This window comes from Ursus arctos, unplaced genomic scaffold (genome assembly GCF_023065955.2).
Source record: "Ursus arctos isolate Adak ecotype North America unplaced genomic scaffold, UrsArc2.0 scaffold_14, whole genome shotgun sequence".
In the NCBI taxonomy this organism is placed as follows: Eukaryota; Metazoa; Chordata; class Mammalia; order Carnivora; family Ursidae; genus Ursus; species Ursus arctos.
In genome coordinates this window covers 6,663,839-6,682,695 of record NW_026622808.1, presented here as the reverse complement: position 1 = coordinate 6,682,695, position 18,857 = coordinate 6,663,839, and the positions used below count along the sequence as shown (strand labels likewise).

The window sequence follows — 18,857 nt, the reverse complement described above, 5'->3', positions numbered from 1 at the left end:
TTTTAGAGAGAGAGCGAACGTGTGAGCAGGGGGAGGGGCAGAGGAAGAGAGAGTCCCAAGCAGACTCCATGCCGAGCATGGAGCCCAGTGTAGGGCTCGATCTCATGACGCTAAAATCATGACCTGAGCCGAAATCAAGAGTCACTTGCTTAACCAACTGAGCCACCCAGGTGCCCCTCATATATGCCTTTTGTGGCAAGATGGGGTTAATGGGTTTTTACTCTAGACCTCAGCACTCCATTTTTACTTTTGTATACATGTAAGCACAGACTGAGCCCCTAAGTGTCTAGGCTTGGAGGGGGCACACGTTTTGAAAATGAGGAATAGATTCCTATAGACCCCGGGAGAGACCCAGTTCCTCAACCTTAGCCCCTAATCTATTATAGAAGGAACTAATCTAATAAGTTACCCAATTACTAAAGCTTTGCCAATGTGTGTGTCTGGTCCACTGGCCCCAAGTTACAAGATCAGCCGTAGCCCCAGCTCTGCCCCTGCCTGCTATCATCACCCATCACCTCGGACAAGAGAGTTCATGTCTTTTATCCTTGGTCAACTCATCCCTGAACTGGGAGTCTTAAATGAAACTCTTGCTAAGGGCTAAGTATTTATACTCATAGATCCCTCTGTCCGTGATCTCAGCCAATGTCGCTTGTCTTCCAAACGCCCCTTCAACTGTGGTTGGGAAACCATCCTGACCCTCTGTCTCGGTCTCCCCGTTCACAGGCCTTGTGCAATGGTCGTTCCAGACTTCGAGCTGATCTGCGAGATCATGCTGGTGGCAGAAGGATTCATTGAAGCACGGTCATTAGCCAGAAAGTTCATCACCCTTTACCAGTTGTGCAAAGAGCTGCTCTCTAAACAGGTACACTCCCTAGCTTGGCGAGTCCCAGTGTGATTGCCAACTCCAGACGGGGTCTGGGCCAATGTAGGAGGGAAACATGAGAGCCTTCTCACAGAGAGTCCGTGTGCCCATGGAAGAGTGAGAGCTCCCATCACTTCTACAACTAGGATTCGTGTTCATTTTCTTAGCCTAGCATTAGTGAAAAACCGTACTTGGCCCCCAGACTTCTTTTTTTTCATTGACTTCTTAGCAACACCTCGTAGATCCAGTGTCCTGTGAGAAACACCTCGGTGGCCGACAAAATTCCCTTGGAGGAAATGGTCTCGATCGAAGGGATGGGGAGAGGGTTGGGAAGATAGTTAGGCGTTAAGGAGTCCCATAGACATCATTGCTACTTGTCCTTACGGTGACTTCTGCCTGGGGCCGGTCCCCACACAGGACCAAGAGCCTCCAAGGTTCATGCCTTGGGTGGAGAATTTCTTGGTGGCAGGGGTAGAGTCAGGCTTCCTTGGGCTGTTCCCCGTTGAGTTTCTCCTCCCTTCAGGCCTCTCTTACTAGAACCATCTTTGCTGCCACAGCATGGGCGCACGCAGCCCCGTGAAATCTGCCCCAGGTGGATTTCTTTTAAAACCTCTTCGGTTTCTCCATGCTCCCTGGGCCCCAGCTCACCACATCATCTGCCGGGTCCCCACCACCTTGCAGGCCAGCCGCTGACATCCACAAAGCCACCCCGAACCTCTCTTTTGAGCTCTAAACCTGTATACTCAGCGGTCCATACCACAGCTCCCCCCGAGTGTGAGAGAAGCTTCTCTCGTTTGGCATCTGAAGCCGATCTTCCTGCCGGTCCCCACCCCAGCCGCCTTCTCCCGCATTCCGTGCTTCAGAGCGCAAAACCCTCACTTACTCACTGGCCAATTCTGGAACCCCGGGAGTCATCCTTGGCGTTTTCTTTTCCTCAGCCCTCCATCTAATCGTGGATGAACTGATGTTCGTTCCACCCTCTGGATCTCTCTCAAATCCTTCTCATTTTCTTCCTTCAACTTTATATCTCAGCACCCCTGCCTCTTGATTTAAACTCTTGCAGCTGCCTTTCTGCTTGTTGCTACTGGTAATTTGTCCTCACTGCGGTTCTCAGAGCATTTGAAGGCCTCCCCAGTGTAGAGCATGTGAGCTCAGCCTGGGCCATCTCTAAGAGCTAACATGGCTTCCTCCTGGATACCCTTCCGCTCTCTGAACAGGCAAGGAGTAGCCAGACAGGTCGGGAAGTGGTTCTGGGTGCTTTCCCTGGCCCCCAACCCCCTGTATGCTCTGGGTCTGCTTTGTTATCACAGCTGGAAAAGTAACTAACGTTAGACCAGGAGCTGGGATCTGTGAACACCACGATCTTCCGTGTCATTGGTTCTTTCCTCCACCTTGGCCTCAGAAGTGACCTGCCTATAATTTTATAGACACCAGCACGGGCATAGGGCTTTCTGCATCCCAGCAGGCCTGCCTGACCTATGCTACCTTCCCTCAGGATCACTACGACTGGGGCCTGCGGGCCATCAAGTCTGTGCTGGTGGTGGCAGGATCCCTGAAGCGAGGGGACCCTGACCGCCCCGAGGACCAAGTCCTGATGCGCTCCTTGCGAGATTTCAACATCCCCAAGATCGTGACCGATGACATACCAGTGTTCATGGGCCTGATCGGGGACCTCTTCCCTGCCCTGGATGTCCCCCGGAGGAGAGATCTCAACTTCGAAGCGTTGGTTCGGAAGGCAGTAATGGACCTGAAGCTCCAGGCTGAGGACAACTTTGTGCTCAAGGTACACCGGCGTTTTCCCTCCCAAGACTTTTATTTTTGGTCTCTTCCTGCTTTTCTTGGATGATGGGTCATCCTTAATCCAAAGGGGTGCTTTAGATGCACAAATACGTATCTACCTAGGAATAATTCATTTCAGGAGCTCTTTCCTGGGGCGCCCACGCTGCCGAATGTGTGGTGGGGAACGCAAAGGAAAGATGGCACCCCGTCCATCAGAAAGCTCACGATCCCACAGAGGACTAAGTCCCAGCCCGGTCCGCTCGAGCACATGTTTTTATCCTGTGAATTACTTCAGACAGGATTAGAGAGGCCTGGTAGTGGTAGAATATGGGAGCCATGTTGGTTCCTAGGCATGTTTCTGAGCTTGTAAACGTTTTGAAGCGATCAAGGGCAAGCTTTCTCACAATTTAAAAAACCTGAGGGTGGTAGGCAGACTAACGCCACCCCCCTCCCCTCACCCCGAGATGTCCGCATCCCAGTCCCCAGAATCTATGTTATGTGACATGGCAACAGGAGACCCGGGTCACAGATAGAATTAAAGTTGCTAATCAGCTGACCTTGAGGTGGAGGGACGGTCCTGGGTTACCTGGGTGCCCCTATATAATCACAGTGGTCTTTATAAGTGAAAGAGGGAGGCAGGAGGGTGAGTGTCCCGGGGACACCACAGGAAAAACCTCCACCATACAGCGTACGTTTTGCGTGTACAATATAGTGATTTAACGCTTCCATACATCACCCCGTGCTCATCACAAGTGAGCTCCTCAATCCCACCGTCTATTTCCCCTCTCCACCCACCCACCTCCCTTCTAGTGACCATGCGTGTTATCTGTAGCTAAGCGTCTGTTTCTTGGTTTATTTCTCTTTTTTTCACCTTTGCTCATTTGATTTGCTTGTTAAATTCCACATATGAGTGAAATCATATGGCATTTGTCTTTCTCTGACTGACTTCACTTAGCCTTATACCCTCTAGCTTCATCCGTGTCATTGCAAATGGCAAGATTTCATTCTTTTTATGGCTGAGTAATATTCCATTGTGTACGCACACCACTTCTTCTTTATCCATTCATCTATCAGTGGGCATTTGGGCCGCTTCCATGATTTGGCTATTGGAAATAATAAACAATAAACATCGGGGTTATGCACCCTTTTGGGTAAGTGACTTGAGGACATACTATGGAAAAATGAGGATGAAAAATAAAAACGCCACAGGTTTCAAAAATCAAGAATCAGGGGGAAAAAAAAATGTCCTAGCATTTTAGCTGTCAGCAGATCTAGAAAGCAGTGAATCCAAATTAGGGCAGGAAGTCCATGGTTTCCAACAAAAAGACCTCAAAAATGGATACATTCAGGGGCGCCTGGGTGGCTCAGTCGTTGGGCGTCTGCCTTCGGCTCAGGGCGTGATCCCGGCATTATGGGATCGAGTCCCACATCAGGCTCCTCCGCTATGAGCCTGCTTCTTCCTCTCCCACTCCCCCTGCTTGTGTTCCCTCTCTCGCTGGCTGTCTCTCTCTCTCTCAAATAAATAAATAAAATCTTTAAAAAAAATAAAAATAAAAAAAATTTTTAAAAAATGGATACATTCAAAGCAAGACTGGATCAAGAAGATGGAAGTTCTTAGGTGTTTTATTAAACTTCTCTGTTATGGGGCCTGAGGCATATGTCTTTTCTTTTAACAAAGAAAACAGGGAATGCAGTTCAGAACACCAAGAGAAAAGAGTCATGGCCCAAATATTTTTTTAGGTAAACATAAGCTGATATTGATCAACCTATGAAGCGTAAGGAAGGAGTATCCATCTGACCTTGGGTCGATGCTGAGAACATCCTCTTTCAAGTCATGGCACTAGGCCCAGGGAGAACACTATAGCAGGCCACACATGTCTTCTGTAGGGAAAAATCTCTACAGCCATAAGAACGTAAGCCGCGATGGGTCTCCAACCCTTAAACGATCACAGGAAATAAAGAAGGTCTACATACAAGGCCAGAACAGAATATAAATATTATCAAACATAGCAATGTAAAGGTGTAACGTGTCTGGCAGAAGACAGGAGAGAGAAAGATGAAGGATAGGGATGCTTATATGTTTACCTTGCACAAGATACCGTCGAAAGTTGATGGATTCGTAATCGGCAGAGAATAGAAATAACTCTCTGGTCAGTTGATAAATGGATAAACCGCGTGAGATCTCCCTACACAATGGGCTTTTATTCAGCTGTAAGGAGGAACGACGTGCGGATACAGGCTACAGCACAGATGAGCCTTGAAGCGTTTTGAGTGAAAGAGACCATTCACAAAATCCCTGCATACTTTTCTAAATCTATTTACGGGACATGTCCAGAAGAGTCTAATTGAATAGAGGCGTGGCACAGGGCTGAGGGAGGACTCGGGATGGAGAGTGACCACTCATGGTGTGGTTTTTCCTTCTGGAGTTGAAGACAACGTTTTAATAGTGGTAATGATGGGACTAAGGGATGTGTAGGTGTGACTGGAAGAAAGCAGGAGAAAGGATAATGTCTGGACAGAAGGCACCATATCTTAAAAGGTGTAGACTCAGGAAAGAACATTATTAAGGAACCCCAGTTGTCTACCTGGAATGGGCATGCTGGGGGAGAAGAGAGGAGAAGCTGATTTAGGCCAGGCTGCAAAAGGGCCTCGTGAGGCAGTCTAGGGATTTGGAATGTCCTCTCCAAAGCTGTGGAGAAGCCCTGAAGACAGAGTGATGGCAGTGACACGATCAGATTTTCGTTCCGGTAAGTGTGCTCCTGCAAGTGTGGAAAGGTAAGCCTGGAGGCAAGCCAGGACAAGAGTGATAAGACCTTCGGTGCTACCATGTCCTCAAGGAACTCCTAGACTCCAGGCTCATTGAACCATCTGGTCAACCACATTAGGCTCTGTCATACCACAAGCCTTCGTGCTGTTATACCTTTGCTTGCAAATCCCCCTATTCATCTTGGCAAACTTACCCCTGAAGCCCCAGTTCAAATGCCCCCTCCTCTTCGAAGTCTTCTTATTCCCTTTATCTGTACAAAATCAATTGTTTCTTCCTATCTGTCCCCATAGCACTTTATAAATAACTCGATTATAGCAATTATTGTGCTTCCCCATTAGCCTGTAAGATCATGGACCGGGGAGAGTCCTCTCTGAATCTCCCTCCCCTGGTACACTCTCCAGCACTTGGTGACTAATAATTATATGGCCGAACAATGAATAAGTACGTTGCCCCACGTTTAGGACTCCTCACATCTGGAGGTGAATAACCCTTCCTCTCTTGACATCAGGTCTCCCCTCAGATACCAGCCTGGGGCACGGAAGAGCAGTTGGGATGTCAGTGAGTGACAAGTTGGTCCCTCTGGCTTGTGTCTCCCCAGGTGGTCCAGCTGGAGGAGCTCCTGGCCGTGCGACACTCCGTGTTCGTGGTGGGTAGCGCCGGCACTGGCAAGTCTCAGGTGCTGAAATCCTTGCACAAGACCTATCAGATCATGAAACGCCGCCCCGTCTGGGCTGACCTCAACCCCAAAGCAGTCACAAACGATGAACTGTTTGGCATCATCAATCCAGCCACCAGAGAATGGAAGGATGGTAAGAGCAGGATACCCCTGGGACAAAATTCCTGCTATCCTGAGCCCGGGGGCAGGCTTGAATCTACATCCAAGGGTGAACTTTAGAGGGGCGAACACCGGTCTGATCTGTTTGGAGTGGGAGAAGGAGGAAGGGAGGGAGGGAGGGAGGGAGGGAGGGAGGGAGGAAGGAAGGAAGGAAGGAAGGAAGGAAGGAAGGAAGGAAGGAAGGAAGGAAAGACAAGACCCCAATTTTGGGGTGGAGGGGAACCTCAGCCCTTGGGAGAATCTCTCTCTCCATGCACCAGCTGCTCCTTGAGAGAGGGCACTGCAAGAGGAGAAAGCAGGGCAGACATTCTCAGCTGTGGTTCTGTGGTTGTGTAGCACAAATCAGAGTCCCTACATTGCCTGGCAGTGGATTTAAGACACGGGTAGGGTGGGAAAGCCCACAGCTCTTTCCCAAAGGGGCCGCGTGGCATGCTCTGACTTCCCACAGTGGGTACCTGTTCCTATCAGCCCCCAGGAGTGATGGGGAGACATCACTACAGACGACGGGGCTTCAGGGCCTAGCTGAAGACATCAGTCACCATTCATCTCAGACGGGTCCTAGAACCATGATCGCTTCTACAGCGATTCAGAGGGTCCCAAACCCCTGTTCACTTGATGCTAACCCTAGCATCATCTTCCAAGATTTAGGAATCATTGGTAGATTCTGGAAAGGGCACTGTCACTGGGAGAGAGCTGAAAAGAAAACTCTGAGCTGATAGGCCCTCTTTCTGAAACCTACGTGGCTTCTGGAATGAGGGCCTCTCAGCTCCCTCCTCCCATCTCAGTGTCTGACTACATCAGAGTCCTACTGCCTGGATTCTAATTTAGGGCCTTCCGTCAGAGGCCTAGAACAAGGGGACTTCATGGGCAGCCTCTCTAATTTATATTTCACTCACCATTAATGAGGCTTAGCATCTTTTCCTCCATATTCGCTTTAGTAATTGGCTCTTCTGTGTGTTTATTTCCCCATATTATTTTCTTATCCATTTTTAACAGTTCTTTATATATCAGAGATACTAACCCTTTATCTATCTATGCATCACTAATGGTTTTTCCTGTCTACCGTTTGTCTACAGGCACTCTGTGGCGTATTTACCATGCACTTTTAATTTTTTTATTTTTTAAAAAAGATTTATTCATTTATTTTAGAAAGCGAGAGAGAGAGCAAGGGGGATGGGCAGAGGGAGAGGGAGAGAGAGTCCCAGGCAGATTCCATGCTGAGCGTGGAGTCCAACACTGGGTTCCATCTCACGATGACCTGAGCTGAAGCCAAGAGTCAGTCACTCAACCAACTGAGCCACCCTGGCGCCCCAACCATGCACTTTTTAAAAGAGGAAATTATGTCTGTCCATTCTCTTAGCATTTGGGATTCCTATTTAGTTTGTCACTCTTTCTCATTTTCAGCTGTAGACACAGTATCATAATTTGGTCCTGAAGATTCTTTTTACATGAACATTTCTGTTATCCATCTGGGATTTATTCTGGGGCTTAGTATGAGGCAAGGTAGAGAATCAACTTCATATTTGCTTCCGAATGTGTAATTGAATGTGTCAAGACCATTTATTAAGCAATCCATCCTTTCCCTCTGAATGTAAGCACTAGCCTGTCATATATACCGAGATCTGATTCTGGGTTTTCTGTTCTGTCCCATTCATTATTTAATCTTATATGAATGTCATTCTGCTCTATTCACAATCATTTTATAGCGTTTTAATGTCTGATGGCATAAGTTCCTCCTCAATATTCTTTTGTAATTTTCTTGGCTAGTCTCAGGCACTTTTTATTGCATATTAAATTTAAGATCATATAATTCAAACTTTAAGTTGTGTTGTAATTTTAATTAAAGCTTTATTAAATATACAGTATTCATCAAATATGGAGACATTGAAAAAGATTTATAATCATAAATCCGTGTTCACAAAGAAAGAGAACTTCTAAGTACATGGAGGACAACTTTCTAAAAATTTTTCTGGAACCTGGGAAAAATAGAAATATGGTGGATATTAGTACTCTACTTTTTTCAAGATTGGACAGATCCGATAGAAAAAATAAGCATAGTCAGAGGAATTGAGAAATACGTCATCAAACTCAATAGCACACCTTGTTCTAGAACTTTGCATCTTAGAAGTAGAAAATATTCCTTTCTTGGTACATTCATGGAACATTTACACAAATTTGAAGTTTAGTTGGGCACAGAAGAAACTGTAAGGAATTCAAAAATATTGATTTACAGGCCACAATTTCTGATAATAATGCAATAGATGGAGAAATGGACAGTAAGAAAATGACCAAAAATAATTTTACTGCTTGCAAATCCAGAGATGCTCACAGGGCAGCTGGGTGGCTCAGTCAGTTAGTGGTCCGATTCTTGATCTCAGCTCAGGTGTCGACCACAGGGTCTTGAGTTCAAACCCTGCGTTGGGCTCCAGGCTGGGTGGGGAGCCTACTTAAAAAATTAATTAATTAATTTTAAAAAAGAGATTTTCACTTAACCCCTGGATGAAAGAAAAAAAAATATTTTGCATTCCCTTTTGGAAACAATAAAAAGAACATACAAAAACCAAGGGGGGGCATGCCTAAGATCAATAAAGAACTCAGAATTCTTATTTTTGGAGATGGGCTAGAAATGAAGGAAGTCAGTATCCATCCTAAGAAATTATTCAGAGTGGTAAACTGAACCTGAAGAAAATTGGGAAGAAGAAACTTAATAAGGATACAGTCTGAAATAATGGGAAGGAACCAAAAAAAAAAAAGGAAGGATAAAACATAAATATGGGTTCCTTCTAAAGACCAGTAAGTCCATTGTGAGCAAGACTGATGGGGGAAGAAGAGTAAAAGTATATCCGATTACGAATCAGAAGCTGTAACAGCAGATAAAGATTAAGATGGAAGAGATCACTTAATTATTTGATACATTTTGGAAAACTAGGAGAAATAAAAGCGATCCTTTGTAAAATATAAGATCAACAAAATTTACTTAGTGGGAATCAGAAAATGCTATCCCGATCAAAATACCGAGGACATTTTTCAAAGAACTGGAACAAATAGTCCTTAAATTTGTATGGAACCAGAAAAGGCCCCGAATCTCCAAGGAACTGTTGAAAAGGAAAAACAAAGCTGGGGGCATCACAATGCCAGATTTCGAGCTGTACTACAAAGCTGTGATCACAAAGACAGCATGGTACTGGCACAAAAACAGACACATAGACCAATGGAACAGAATAGAGAACCCAGAAATGGACCCTCAGCTCTTTGGGCAACTAATCTTTGATAAAGCAGGAAAAAACATCTGGTGGAAAAAAGAGTCTCTTCAACAAATGGTGCTGGAAAAATTGGACAGCTACATGCAAAAGAATGAAACTTGACCACTCTCTCACACCATACACAAAAATAAACTCCAAATGGATGAAAGACCTCGATGTGAGACAGGAATCCATCAAAATTCTAGAGGAGAACATAGGCAGCACCCTCTACGACATCGGTCAAAGCAACCTTTTTCATGACACATCTCCAAAGGCAAGAGAAACAAAAGATAAAATGAACTTACGGGACTTCATCAAGATAAAAAGCTTCTGCACAGCCAAGGAAACAGTCAAAAAAAACTAAGAGGCAGCCCACAGAATGGGAGAATATATTTGCAAATGACACTACAGATAAAGGACTGGTATCCAAGATCTACAAAGAACTTCTCAAACTCAACACACGAGAAACAAACAAATAAAAAAATGGGCAGAAGATATGAAGACACTTTTCCAATGAAGACATACAAATGGCTAACAGACACATGAAAAAATGTTCAAACTCATTAGCCATCAGGGAAATTCAAATCAAAACCACACTGAGATACCACCTTACACCAGTTAGAATGACAAAAATAGACAAGGCAAGAAACAACAATTGTTGGAGAGGATGTGGAGAAAGGGGTTCCCTCCTACATTGTTGGTGGGAATGCAAGTTGGTACAGCCACTCTGGAAAACAGTGTGGAGGTCCCTTAAAAAGTTAAAAATTGAGCTACCCTATGACCCAGCCATTGCACTAATGGGTGTTTACCCCAAAGATACAGACATAGTGAAGAGAAGGGCCATATGCACCCCAATGTTCATAGCAGCATTGTCCACAATAGCTAAATCGTGGAAGGAGCCGAGATGCCCTTCAACAGATGACTGGATTAAGAAGTTGTGGTTCATATATACAGTGGAATATTACGCAGCTCTCAGAAAGAACGAATTCTCAACATTTGCTGCAACATGGACGGCACTGGAGGAGATAATGCTTAGTGAAATAAGTCAAGCAGAGAAAGACAACTATCATATGATTTCTCTCATCTATGGAACATAAGAACTAGGAAGATCGGTAGGGGAAGAAAGGGATAAAGAAAGGGGGGGTAATCAGAAGGGGGAATGAAACATGAGAGACTATGGACTCTGAGAAACAAACTGAGGGCCTCAGAGGGGAGGGGGGTGGGGGAATGGGATAGGCTGGTGATGGGTAGTAAGGAGGGCACGTATTGCATGGTGCACTGGGTGTTATACACAACTAATGAATCATCGAACTTTACATCGGAAACCGGGGATGTACTGTATGGTGACTAACATAATATAAAAAAAATCATTAAAAAAAGAAAATAAACTAGTGAAAGGGACAATTTAAAAACAGCAAAAAAAAAAAAAAGTTTGAAAATGGTAAAAAAAAAAAAAAAATACACCTCTCCATTCTTTTTGTGAAACCAGAATAATCTTGATATCACCTTTATGTAGAATCAAAAAAGAGCCCAATTTCACTTAATAATATAAATTCAGAAATCCCGAATAATATTACCAAGTAGATCCCATCTCTGTATTAATAAAAACGAAAATAAATAGACTGACTAGGATCTACTCTAAGAATGTAAGAATAGATTTATTTTTTTTTAAGTTTTCATGTAAAGCTTTGAAAAATTAGAGGAAATCACATGCTCAAAGGTAGGTGCTAAAAACTGAGGAGCTATTCCTAATTTAAAAATTCCAAGTAAAATAGGAATAGATAGAAATCCCTTAAATATAATAAATCTAAATCTTTATTTAAAAAAAATATTTAGCTAAAGCCCAAAGGCGGGGAAAAGCATTCTGAATGATGAGAAACTAAAGCCATTTCTGTTAAAATCAGGAATAAGTCAGGGGGAGCCGCTACCAACATTATTATTCAGGACTGTTTGGTGTGGGATTCTAGAAAATGCAGTAAGACAAGAAAAACAGAATACACGGTGTAAGAGGAAAGGAAAAAAAAATTATAATTTTGCTGCTTATACAACTTTATACCTCGAAAATTCAGGAGACATTTTGGAAAAAAATCACTAAAATTAATATTAAAATTTATTAACTGAGCATAAAATAAGTACACAGAATTTGGTACCTTCATATGAGCAATAGCCAACTAAAAAAGGGAAATACAGAAAAATACCCAATTCCCATTAGCAGCAAAACTATGAAATGTTTAGGAATACTTTTAGCCAGAGATACATTGAAAACACTGTAAAAGTTTATTAAGGAACATAAAGTAATATTTGAATAAATGAAAAGGCATATCATATCATCGATTGGGAAAGCTTCATGTCATAAAAATCAATCCTGTCCAAATTAAGATCTAAATCTCATGTAGAGCCAATCAGAATCACATTGCGAGCTTCCCTCTGAGCGTGGGCTGCCATCACAAAGGATGAAATCCTACCTAAAAAGGTTTTCTGTAAATCCATCATGTCCCAGTTGCCTGTTGAAATGATTCTCCAGGTCCCTCATCACCTAAGCCAGTACCATCAAATTTTGTGGCCATTTTGCTGGTGTTCTTCTTAAAAGAGTCAGAGGGAGACGCAGAGACAGTACGACCTTGGCTCTCGCTACCCGATTTCGACAGAGCAAAATACAAATCCAGTTCTGACCTGTCTTTTCCGTTTCCACCTTCTTCTGGCTGTCGTAGCTAAGAGGGAAAGGCTGTCTCATGAGAAAGAGCATTGATGATGAGACGGTTGGTAAGCGATTCGTGGTTCCTTTTAGGACTCTTCTCTTCCATCATGCGGGAGCTAGCCAACATCACCCATGACGGGCCCAAGTGGATCCTACTGGATGGCGACATAGATCCGATGTGGATCGAGTCTCTGAACACCGTCATGGATGATAACAAGGTATCGAGGGGGAAGGGAGACGCCCAGGCCATCCCTCATCACCTAGGAAGCCAGTCTCCCAGGCGCATTTGGAAGTCTCAGTCCCACACGAGGGCTGGCCCCAAGTAAGGAGTTGCTTGAAGACCCGTGTTTTTATTTTTGTCCCCAGCTTGATTGAGATATAGTTAACAGACCACATTGTGTAAGTCTAAGGCGTGTGGTGTGCTGACTTGACATATGTGTAAGTTGTAAAATGACACGGTAAGGCTAGTTAACAACGTCATCATGTAACTATCGTGCACGTGGGCGCAGTCACTGCGTTTTTAGCGTTGTCGTAACTGTCTTCAGAACCATCTGCACAGAGGTGGATTGACTCTTCAGAGCTGGCAGGAAGCTTAAGTCACCTGTTGAACTCTTTCTCCTTGAGTTTTTCCTTTTTTATAAATGAGGACACCAAGGCTCAGAAACATTCTGAGCCCATCGGCCATCCTCAACGGTGACAAACCACTATCCGTGGAGAGTCTTTTATTGGTTGTAAACGGTGGAAATCGACACCAATAAAGTGGCCGCTAAGCTGGTAGCTATTCCTGAATTTATTTACTGAATTTATCAGTAAAGCACGTCCCGATTCGAAGTGTTACGGTGGTTTCAGCATTGACAGAATCATTAAGCTAAGTGTGCGCCCTCCCAGAGGGACCTGCTTTACTGATCTCTTATGGAAGCGCCGCGGGCATGCAGTGTTCCGTGAGTTTCCTACACACGGCATAGTGACCGGACAACCCCCCGGGTTAGGTGCTGCTCACCACGAGGGGAGCTACCATCTGCCGCCATATATGCTACGACAAAACCATTGACCGTAGTCCCTATGCTGTGCCTTCCATCCCCATGACTTACTCATTCCATAGCTGTGAGCCCGTACCTCCCACTCCCCTTCACCCATGTTCCCGAGAGGGACTACTTTTTTTTTTTTTTTAAGATTTTATTTATTTATTCCAGAGAGGGGGAGAGGGAGGAGGAGCAGAGGGAGAGGGTCAAGCAGACTCCACACCAAGCCCAGAGCCCGACGTGGGGCCCGCTCCCAGGACCCCGAGATCATGACCTGAGCCAAAACCAAGAGTCGGATGCCCAACCGACTGAGCCACCCAGGTGCCCCTGGAGAGAGTACTTTAAAAGAAACAGGACTATGAAACTAAACACTTTTTCAAAATAATCTTGTTATTCCAATATGGTCTGGCTCATTCGAATCACTGACCTCCACTTAACACTTTTTAGAGAACTTCTTTTTTGATTCATTGCACACACAGGGGTGGAGGTGGAGGGGCTCCAGGAAAAGAGACAGAGGATTCCTGCAGAAAATTTGGAAAATACTTGCAATCATAATGAAGAAAATAGTCATCCTTAATCCCTACCAGGAGTAATCAGCCGAATCCAGACCCCCACTCCACACTGGCCATGTGCGGGTCTCCCTCTTTCCTACCTGGCTTGTCCCTCCCTGTGTCCAGGTGCTGACCCTGGCGAGCAACGAGAGGATCCCCCTGAACCCCACGATGAGGCTCCTCTTCGAGATCAGCCACCTGCGGACGGCGACACCGGCAACGGTCTCCAGAGCAGGTATGACCCAACAAGGGAGAAAAGCCAGCAGGCTGCTCACTTGGAAGCAGGTGCCTCTGGCCCCACACAGGGTGTGGTTGGCTCTGAAAGAAGCACCAAACAGGAGCCAGACCTCGATCACGTGGACCTCTGGCCTGCTTCTCAGCCCCGATCTGTGTCCATGAGGGTGAGCAAGTGCTCTGAGGCCAAGGCCATGGGATTTTCTTAATTCATTGATGGGGAGGGAAAGGCGCCTGAGCTAGACTGCTGTCCTCTGCGCAGAAGTGCCTCGGCTGAGGCTACTTTCAGGCCAGTTCCTGCCTCCCACGTCAGTGGAGATGGCCAAGCACTGCGCTTCTCACGCAGCCTGGTGAGAGATGACAAGTGTATACTTTACTTACCTCCGATGCCACCGCCAAATCGATTGGCACAGCCCAGAGCATCAGGAGAGCGGGTTTGGGCTCCACGGTAACGTCACATTCCCTTTTGAGGACCAGCTCAGGCTGGTAGCACAGGCCCGGAGATTTCTGTATTCATTCCTTTGGGCTGCCATAACAGGCCACCATGGCTTTGAAGATAACAGACATGTGTCATTGCCTCACAGTTCTGGAAGGCAGGTCCCCGACATCAAGCTGTCAGCCCCGCATCTTCCAGCCTAGGCTGGTGGCCCCGTGACTCCAACCTCCAGCTCCTTAGTCATGTGGCCTTCTACTCCGTGTGCCTCTCACCTCTTCTGTCTCATACAAGGAACACCTGTCAACATCCCACCCAGACAATCTGGACGATCTCATCATGAGATCCTTAATCCCATCTGCAAGGGAAGGTCCTTTTGCCGAATAAGGTCACATTCACAGGCTCCCGCAATTAGGACAGGGACATATCCTTTTAGGGGCCACCATGACAAGGATGGGTGATGACAGCCTTCTTTCCTCCCGAGCCTAGACTTGGCCACACGATCCTTCTCAACCCTGTTGGCCATCAGCTGTGATCAGCCAGCTGGAGCTGGTCCCGACAGCAAACCCACTCACCCTCTCAAACCAAGGCCAGCTCTCTGTTCCTTCTGAGTCCTGTCTTCTGTACATTTTCTACCCAGAGAAAGTAACTCCCTGGGGGTGAGAATTCTACTGGCATCTGTGGGGACTTCGCTGAGCAGAATTCTCTGTGTCCCCAGGAATCCTCTACATCAACCCGGCAGACCTGGGGTGGAGCCCTCCGGTGAGCAGCTGGATTGACCGGAGGGAGATCCAGACAGAGAGAGCCAACCTGACCATTCTGTTTGACAAGTATCTCCCCACCTGCCTGGACATACTCAGAACCAGGTAGGCCAGGCAGTGAGAAGGTAAGGATTTAAAGCCGTGGCGAAGAGCCTATCGGCTCACACCTGATATCCCGCTGATGTTCTGTCCTGTCCCTGAAGCCAGATGTCCCCAGGCCTTCCCCTCTGGGCCTGGCCCACGTTGCAATGGCCACGGGATGCCTCTAGTCTGCTCAGGCAAGAAGCATGGTGAGTGAGGAGGAAGAAGACACAAAGTGACTCTCGTGTGTGCACGCGGGTGTATCCAGAGCCTGTGGGTTGTACTATGAGGCGACAATCCTGAGATCTTTCACGCTGCGGGGCACACAGCTGGCCCCCTTACAAACGATGCGCACGCCAGGTCAGCAGACTTAGAGGGGATGAGGACACGTGTCAGTGATAAACGGGACCCACTTCCTGTTGCTGGCTGGGTATGCCCACCGCCCAGATCATGCAGGACCCGAGATAACGCGTCATTCCATCGTCCTGCCCCCGTGGACGCTGCCAGTTCACTTCGCCTCTTACGGGTTTGCAAAAGTCAAAGCAGTAAGCGCTGACCGCTTACCCCGTAATTAGGAGATTAAGTGCTCTTACCTGGGAGGATACTTCTTACAGCAGAGCATTGCCGGTGCCTGCAGAGGGAGGTTCGAGGTCTGGCATCTGCTTCTGTTTTATCCCTTCTTGCCAGCGCACCTGCCCTTCCCGAGTCAGGCAGCCAGCCTCGTGGGTCAGCCAGGTCGGTGCTGGGGAGGTGGCATGACTCAGGGATCCCCTGGTTCCCGAACCTTCACCAGGGTCGGGTCAGGATGACGTTTCTGGGAAATGCAGGCTGCCGATCGGAACGGTCCCTGTCTCGTGTTCATTGGTCTGTCGCGCGTGGGGCGGAGCAGAGCTCACAAGCACGGAGGTGCGGGCCGCGGGAGGCCCGGGCACTGTCCTGGCCAAGAATTATTCTCCCGATCTGCCACATTTTCTGAAAGCCCCGAAAAGCCTCCAGCCTCTGTGGCCTGTGGGCTCTTCATGGCCTTGGGACCTAAGGAAATAAAGCCGCTTGGGCAGCAAGGTGAGGTCGGGAAGTGGGCACGAGGGCTCAGGGGTGCAGGCGGGCCAGGGAGTTAAAATGCCACGGGAAGGGAAGGGTTTTGGGAAATAACAAGCATCACCCCTGTCCTTTGTCATTTGCTGGGACACTCGTGCAGTAGAGCTTCTTGCTAAACGTGAGGCTATTTCCCACTCTGGGCGTTTAGGACAAGAGATGCCAAACTCTTATTTATGCATGTGAGGGTGAGTGTGAGTGTGAGCGTGTGTGTGTGTGTGTGTGTATGTGAGCGTGCGTGTGCACCAGCCTCTGCACCAAGCTTTGGAGGTGCTGAGTGCAGTCTGTCCAGAGCCAGCTTCCCCGCAATGTCTGAACTCCGTGGCCATCCAGGACGAAACACGTCCGCAGTTTATGGTGCCCACATGGGGTGGTACTGAATGCTCACGAATTTCCTAAGAGAGCAGAGCATCCACGGACAAGGGGCTGAGGTTCTGTGCAGTGCCCTGGGCACCACGGCTTTCAGTAACAAGGCACGGGCTTCAAACTTGGACATCCCTTGTGTGCAGTGGGGCTTTGTAAGGCCGGCTTTCTGGGGCCCTGGGGCCTACAGAGCTGTGGGATGTTCGCACATAATGATTTTTATATTGAACAAGCCGGCTTCCTAAGGGGCGGGATTATAAAGCAACTTGAGTTCGTCTCCCACTGCTCCTTCAAAAACCATTTTATGTGGCTGGTCCTCCTCCCGCCCCTGGATGAAATCTAGGTCACCATTGATGAGTTTTCTGGTCATTCTGCAGTTATTCGGAGGCACGTGATCGCTTTTGGTGACACACACGTGAAAACTTGAAAAAGCAAACTCCATTTACAAGGAAAGCTTCTGCCCCTGCCCCTGGCTCAGGCCTTCCTCCTGCTCTCCACCGGCAGTGGAAGAGGAGTCTTTGACATCTTTTCTCCTTACTCCTCTGCCCCACTCCCCCCACACCAGCTGTAGCTTCTGCCCTCTTGGGGTCAAAGGGGGACGGAGAGAAGAGTAAAGGCAGGAAAGGTCTTAATGGCTGGAACCAGCATGGTCCGAGTTATCCTAAGTGTGGCAGATGTCAAATCAGACTCTTTCTTGAAGATTCTCGGCCCCTCCGCCATCACTGGAGACCTCCCATATACCTTTCTTTGAAGCAAGAAATGCCTCTCCACCAGCCAGTCATGTACGGCTCTTCCCACAAAGCCCTCTGCAGCCCTTAGCTCGTGGACCACACCTGGATTCCAGGAAATGCTCACCCCTCTTTGCTTTGATGAACTGGGGTATAGGCTGCCCCAGCAAGCCACCTCTCCATACTCCACTGTGAGATAAGCAGGTGTCCTGGGGTTTCCCAGGACTGGTCCTTTGCCCCTCGGAGCAGCCACGCATCCCCTTTCCCCAGCTCTGTGCCCAGCCTGCACCTGCCTTCCCTGTGAGTTCTCGTCCAAGCCCCAAATGCTAATTTCTCTCCCCTCCAGCATCTCCCACTTTGATCCTCTCTACCCCCGAGAAGACCAGAGGCCCCCCACGGTTGTCTCCCACTTTGATCCTCTCTACCCCCGAGAAGACCAGAGGCCCCCCGCGGTTGTGCACGTGCATGTGTGCGTGCACGTGGGGGGATGAGAGTGTGTAAGCACGTGTGTGTGTGTGTGCACGTGGGAGGATGAGGTTGTGTGTGCACGTGCATGTGTGTGTGCACATGGGGGGATGAGAGTGTGTAAGCACATGGGTGTGTGTGTGTGCACGTGGGAGGATGAGGTTGTGTGTGCACGTGCATGTGTGTGTGCACATGGGGGGATGAGAGTGTGTAAGCACATGGGTGTGTGTGTGTGCACGTGGGAGGATGAGGTTGTGTGTGCACGTGCATGTGTGCGTGCACGTGGGGGGATGAGAGTGTGTGTGTGCACATGGGGGGACGAGAGCGCTTGCATGTGTGACGCCCCTCTGCGCATCTCGTCACCCGCCTTTCAGGCAAGACCTCCAAATCCAATATAAACAGGACGCAAACCAGACCAGGGCAGCGTGAGGGGTATTTGCAGAAGACGAACTCCATCAAGGAGATCACGAGTGTGTAAAATGAGCACCTGTCTGGGCCCGCTCTGCTCCCCGCCAGCAAGACTCCGGTTCCAAAGAACATGTTCTCCGTGTGTTTGAATTGAGGGACCTTCTCTGCGCTGAAGGACCAACCTCAGCCCCGCACCCACCTGACTCTTGAGGAAGTCATGAGGGAGTGACACTGAGATTTTACCCCATTATGTCACAGTGGCCTACGCCCCCCCGAGGACTGAGAGGGGCACTTGGTGTTCAGAGAAGGGAAGAGCAGACAGGGAGGGTACCAGAGGGAAAGGCGACGAGAAAGAACCTTCTCAGGGCACTCTGGGCCCTTCCAGGCGAGGAGCCGATGAGAGCGAAGGCTTACGTAGCCGCACGCAATCCCAAAGAACCCGACGGGTCACAGGTCGCCAAAACCAAGCAGGTTCCAGCAGGCCTCCGGGATAGAAAATCCACTGTCCGACAGCATATCTGGCTCTCTCTCCA

The 18,857-nt window shown here is 47.7% G+C and overlaps 1 protein-coding gene across 1 annotated transcript in view; it reads left to right on the top strand.

Moving 5' to 3' along the window:
• DNAH9 (dynein axonemal heavy chain 9) overlaps nt 1-18,857 on the top strand; it is a 303,991-nt gene that overhangs the window by 116,505 nt on the left and 168,629 nt on the right. Inside the window, 6 exon segments of the mRNA XM_057311241.1 lie at nt 724-862; nt 2,358-2,645; nt 6,007-6,217; nt 12,274-12,401; nt 13,883-13,991; nt 15,142-15,289. Of these exon segments, the coding sequence (XP_057167224.1) occupies nt 724-862; nt 2,358-2,645; nt 6,007-6,217; nt 12,274-12,401; nt 13,883-13,991; nt 15,142-15,289 (1,023 nt within the window).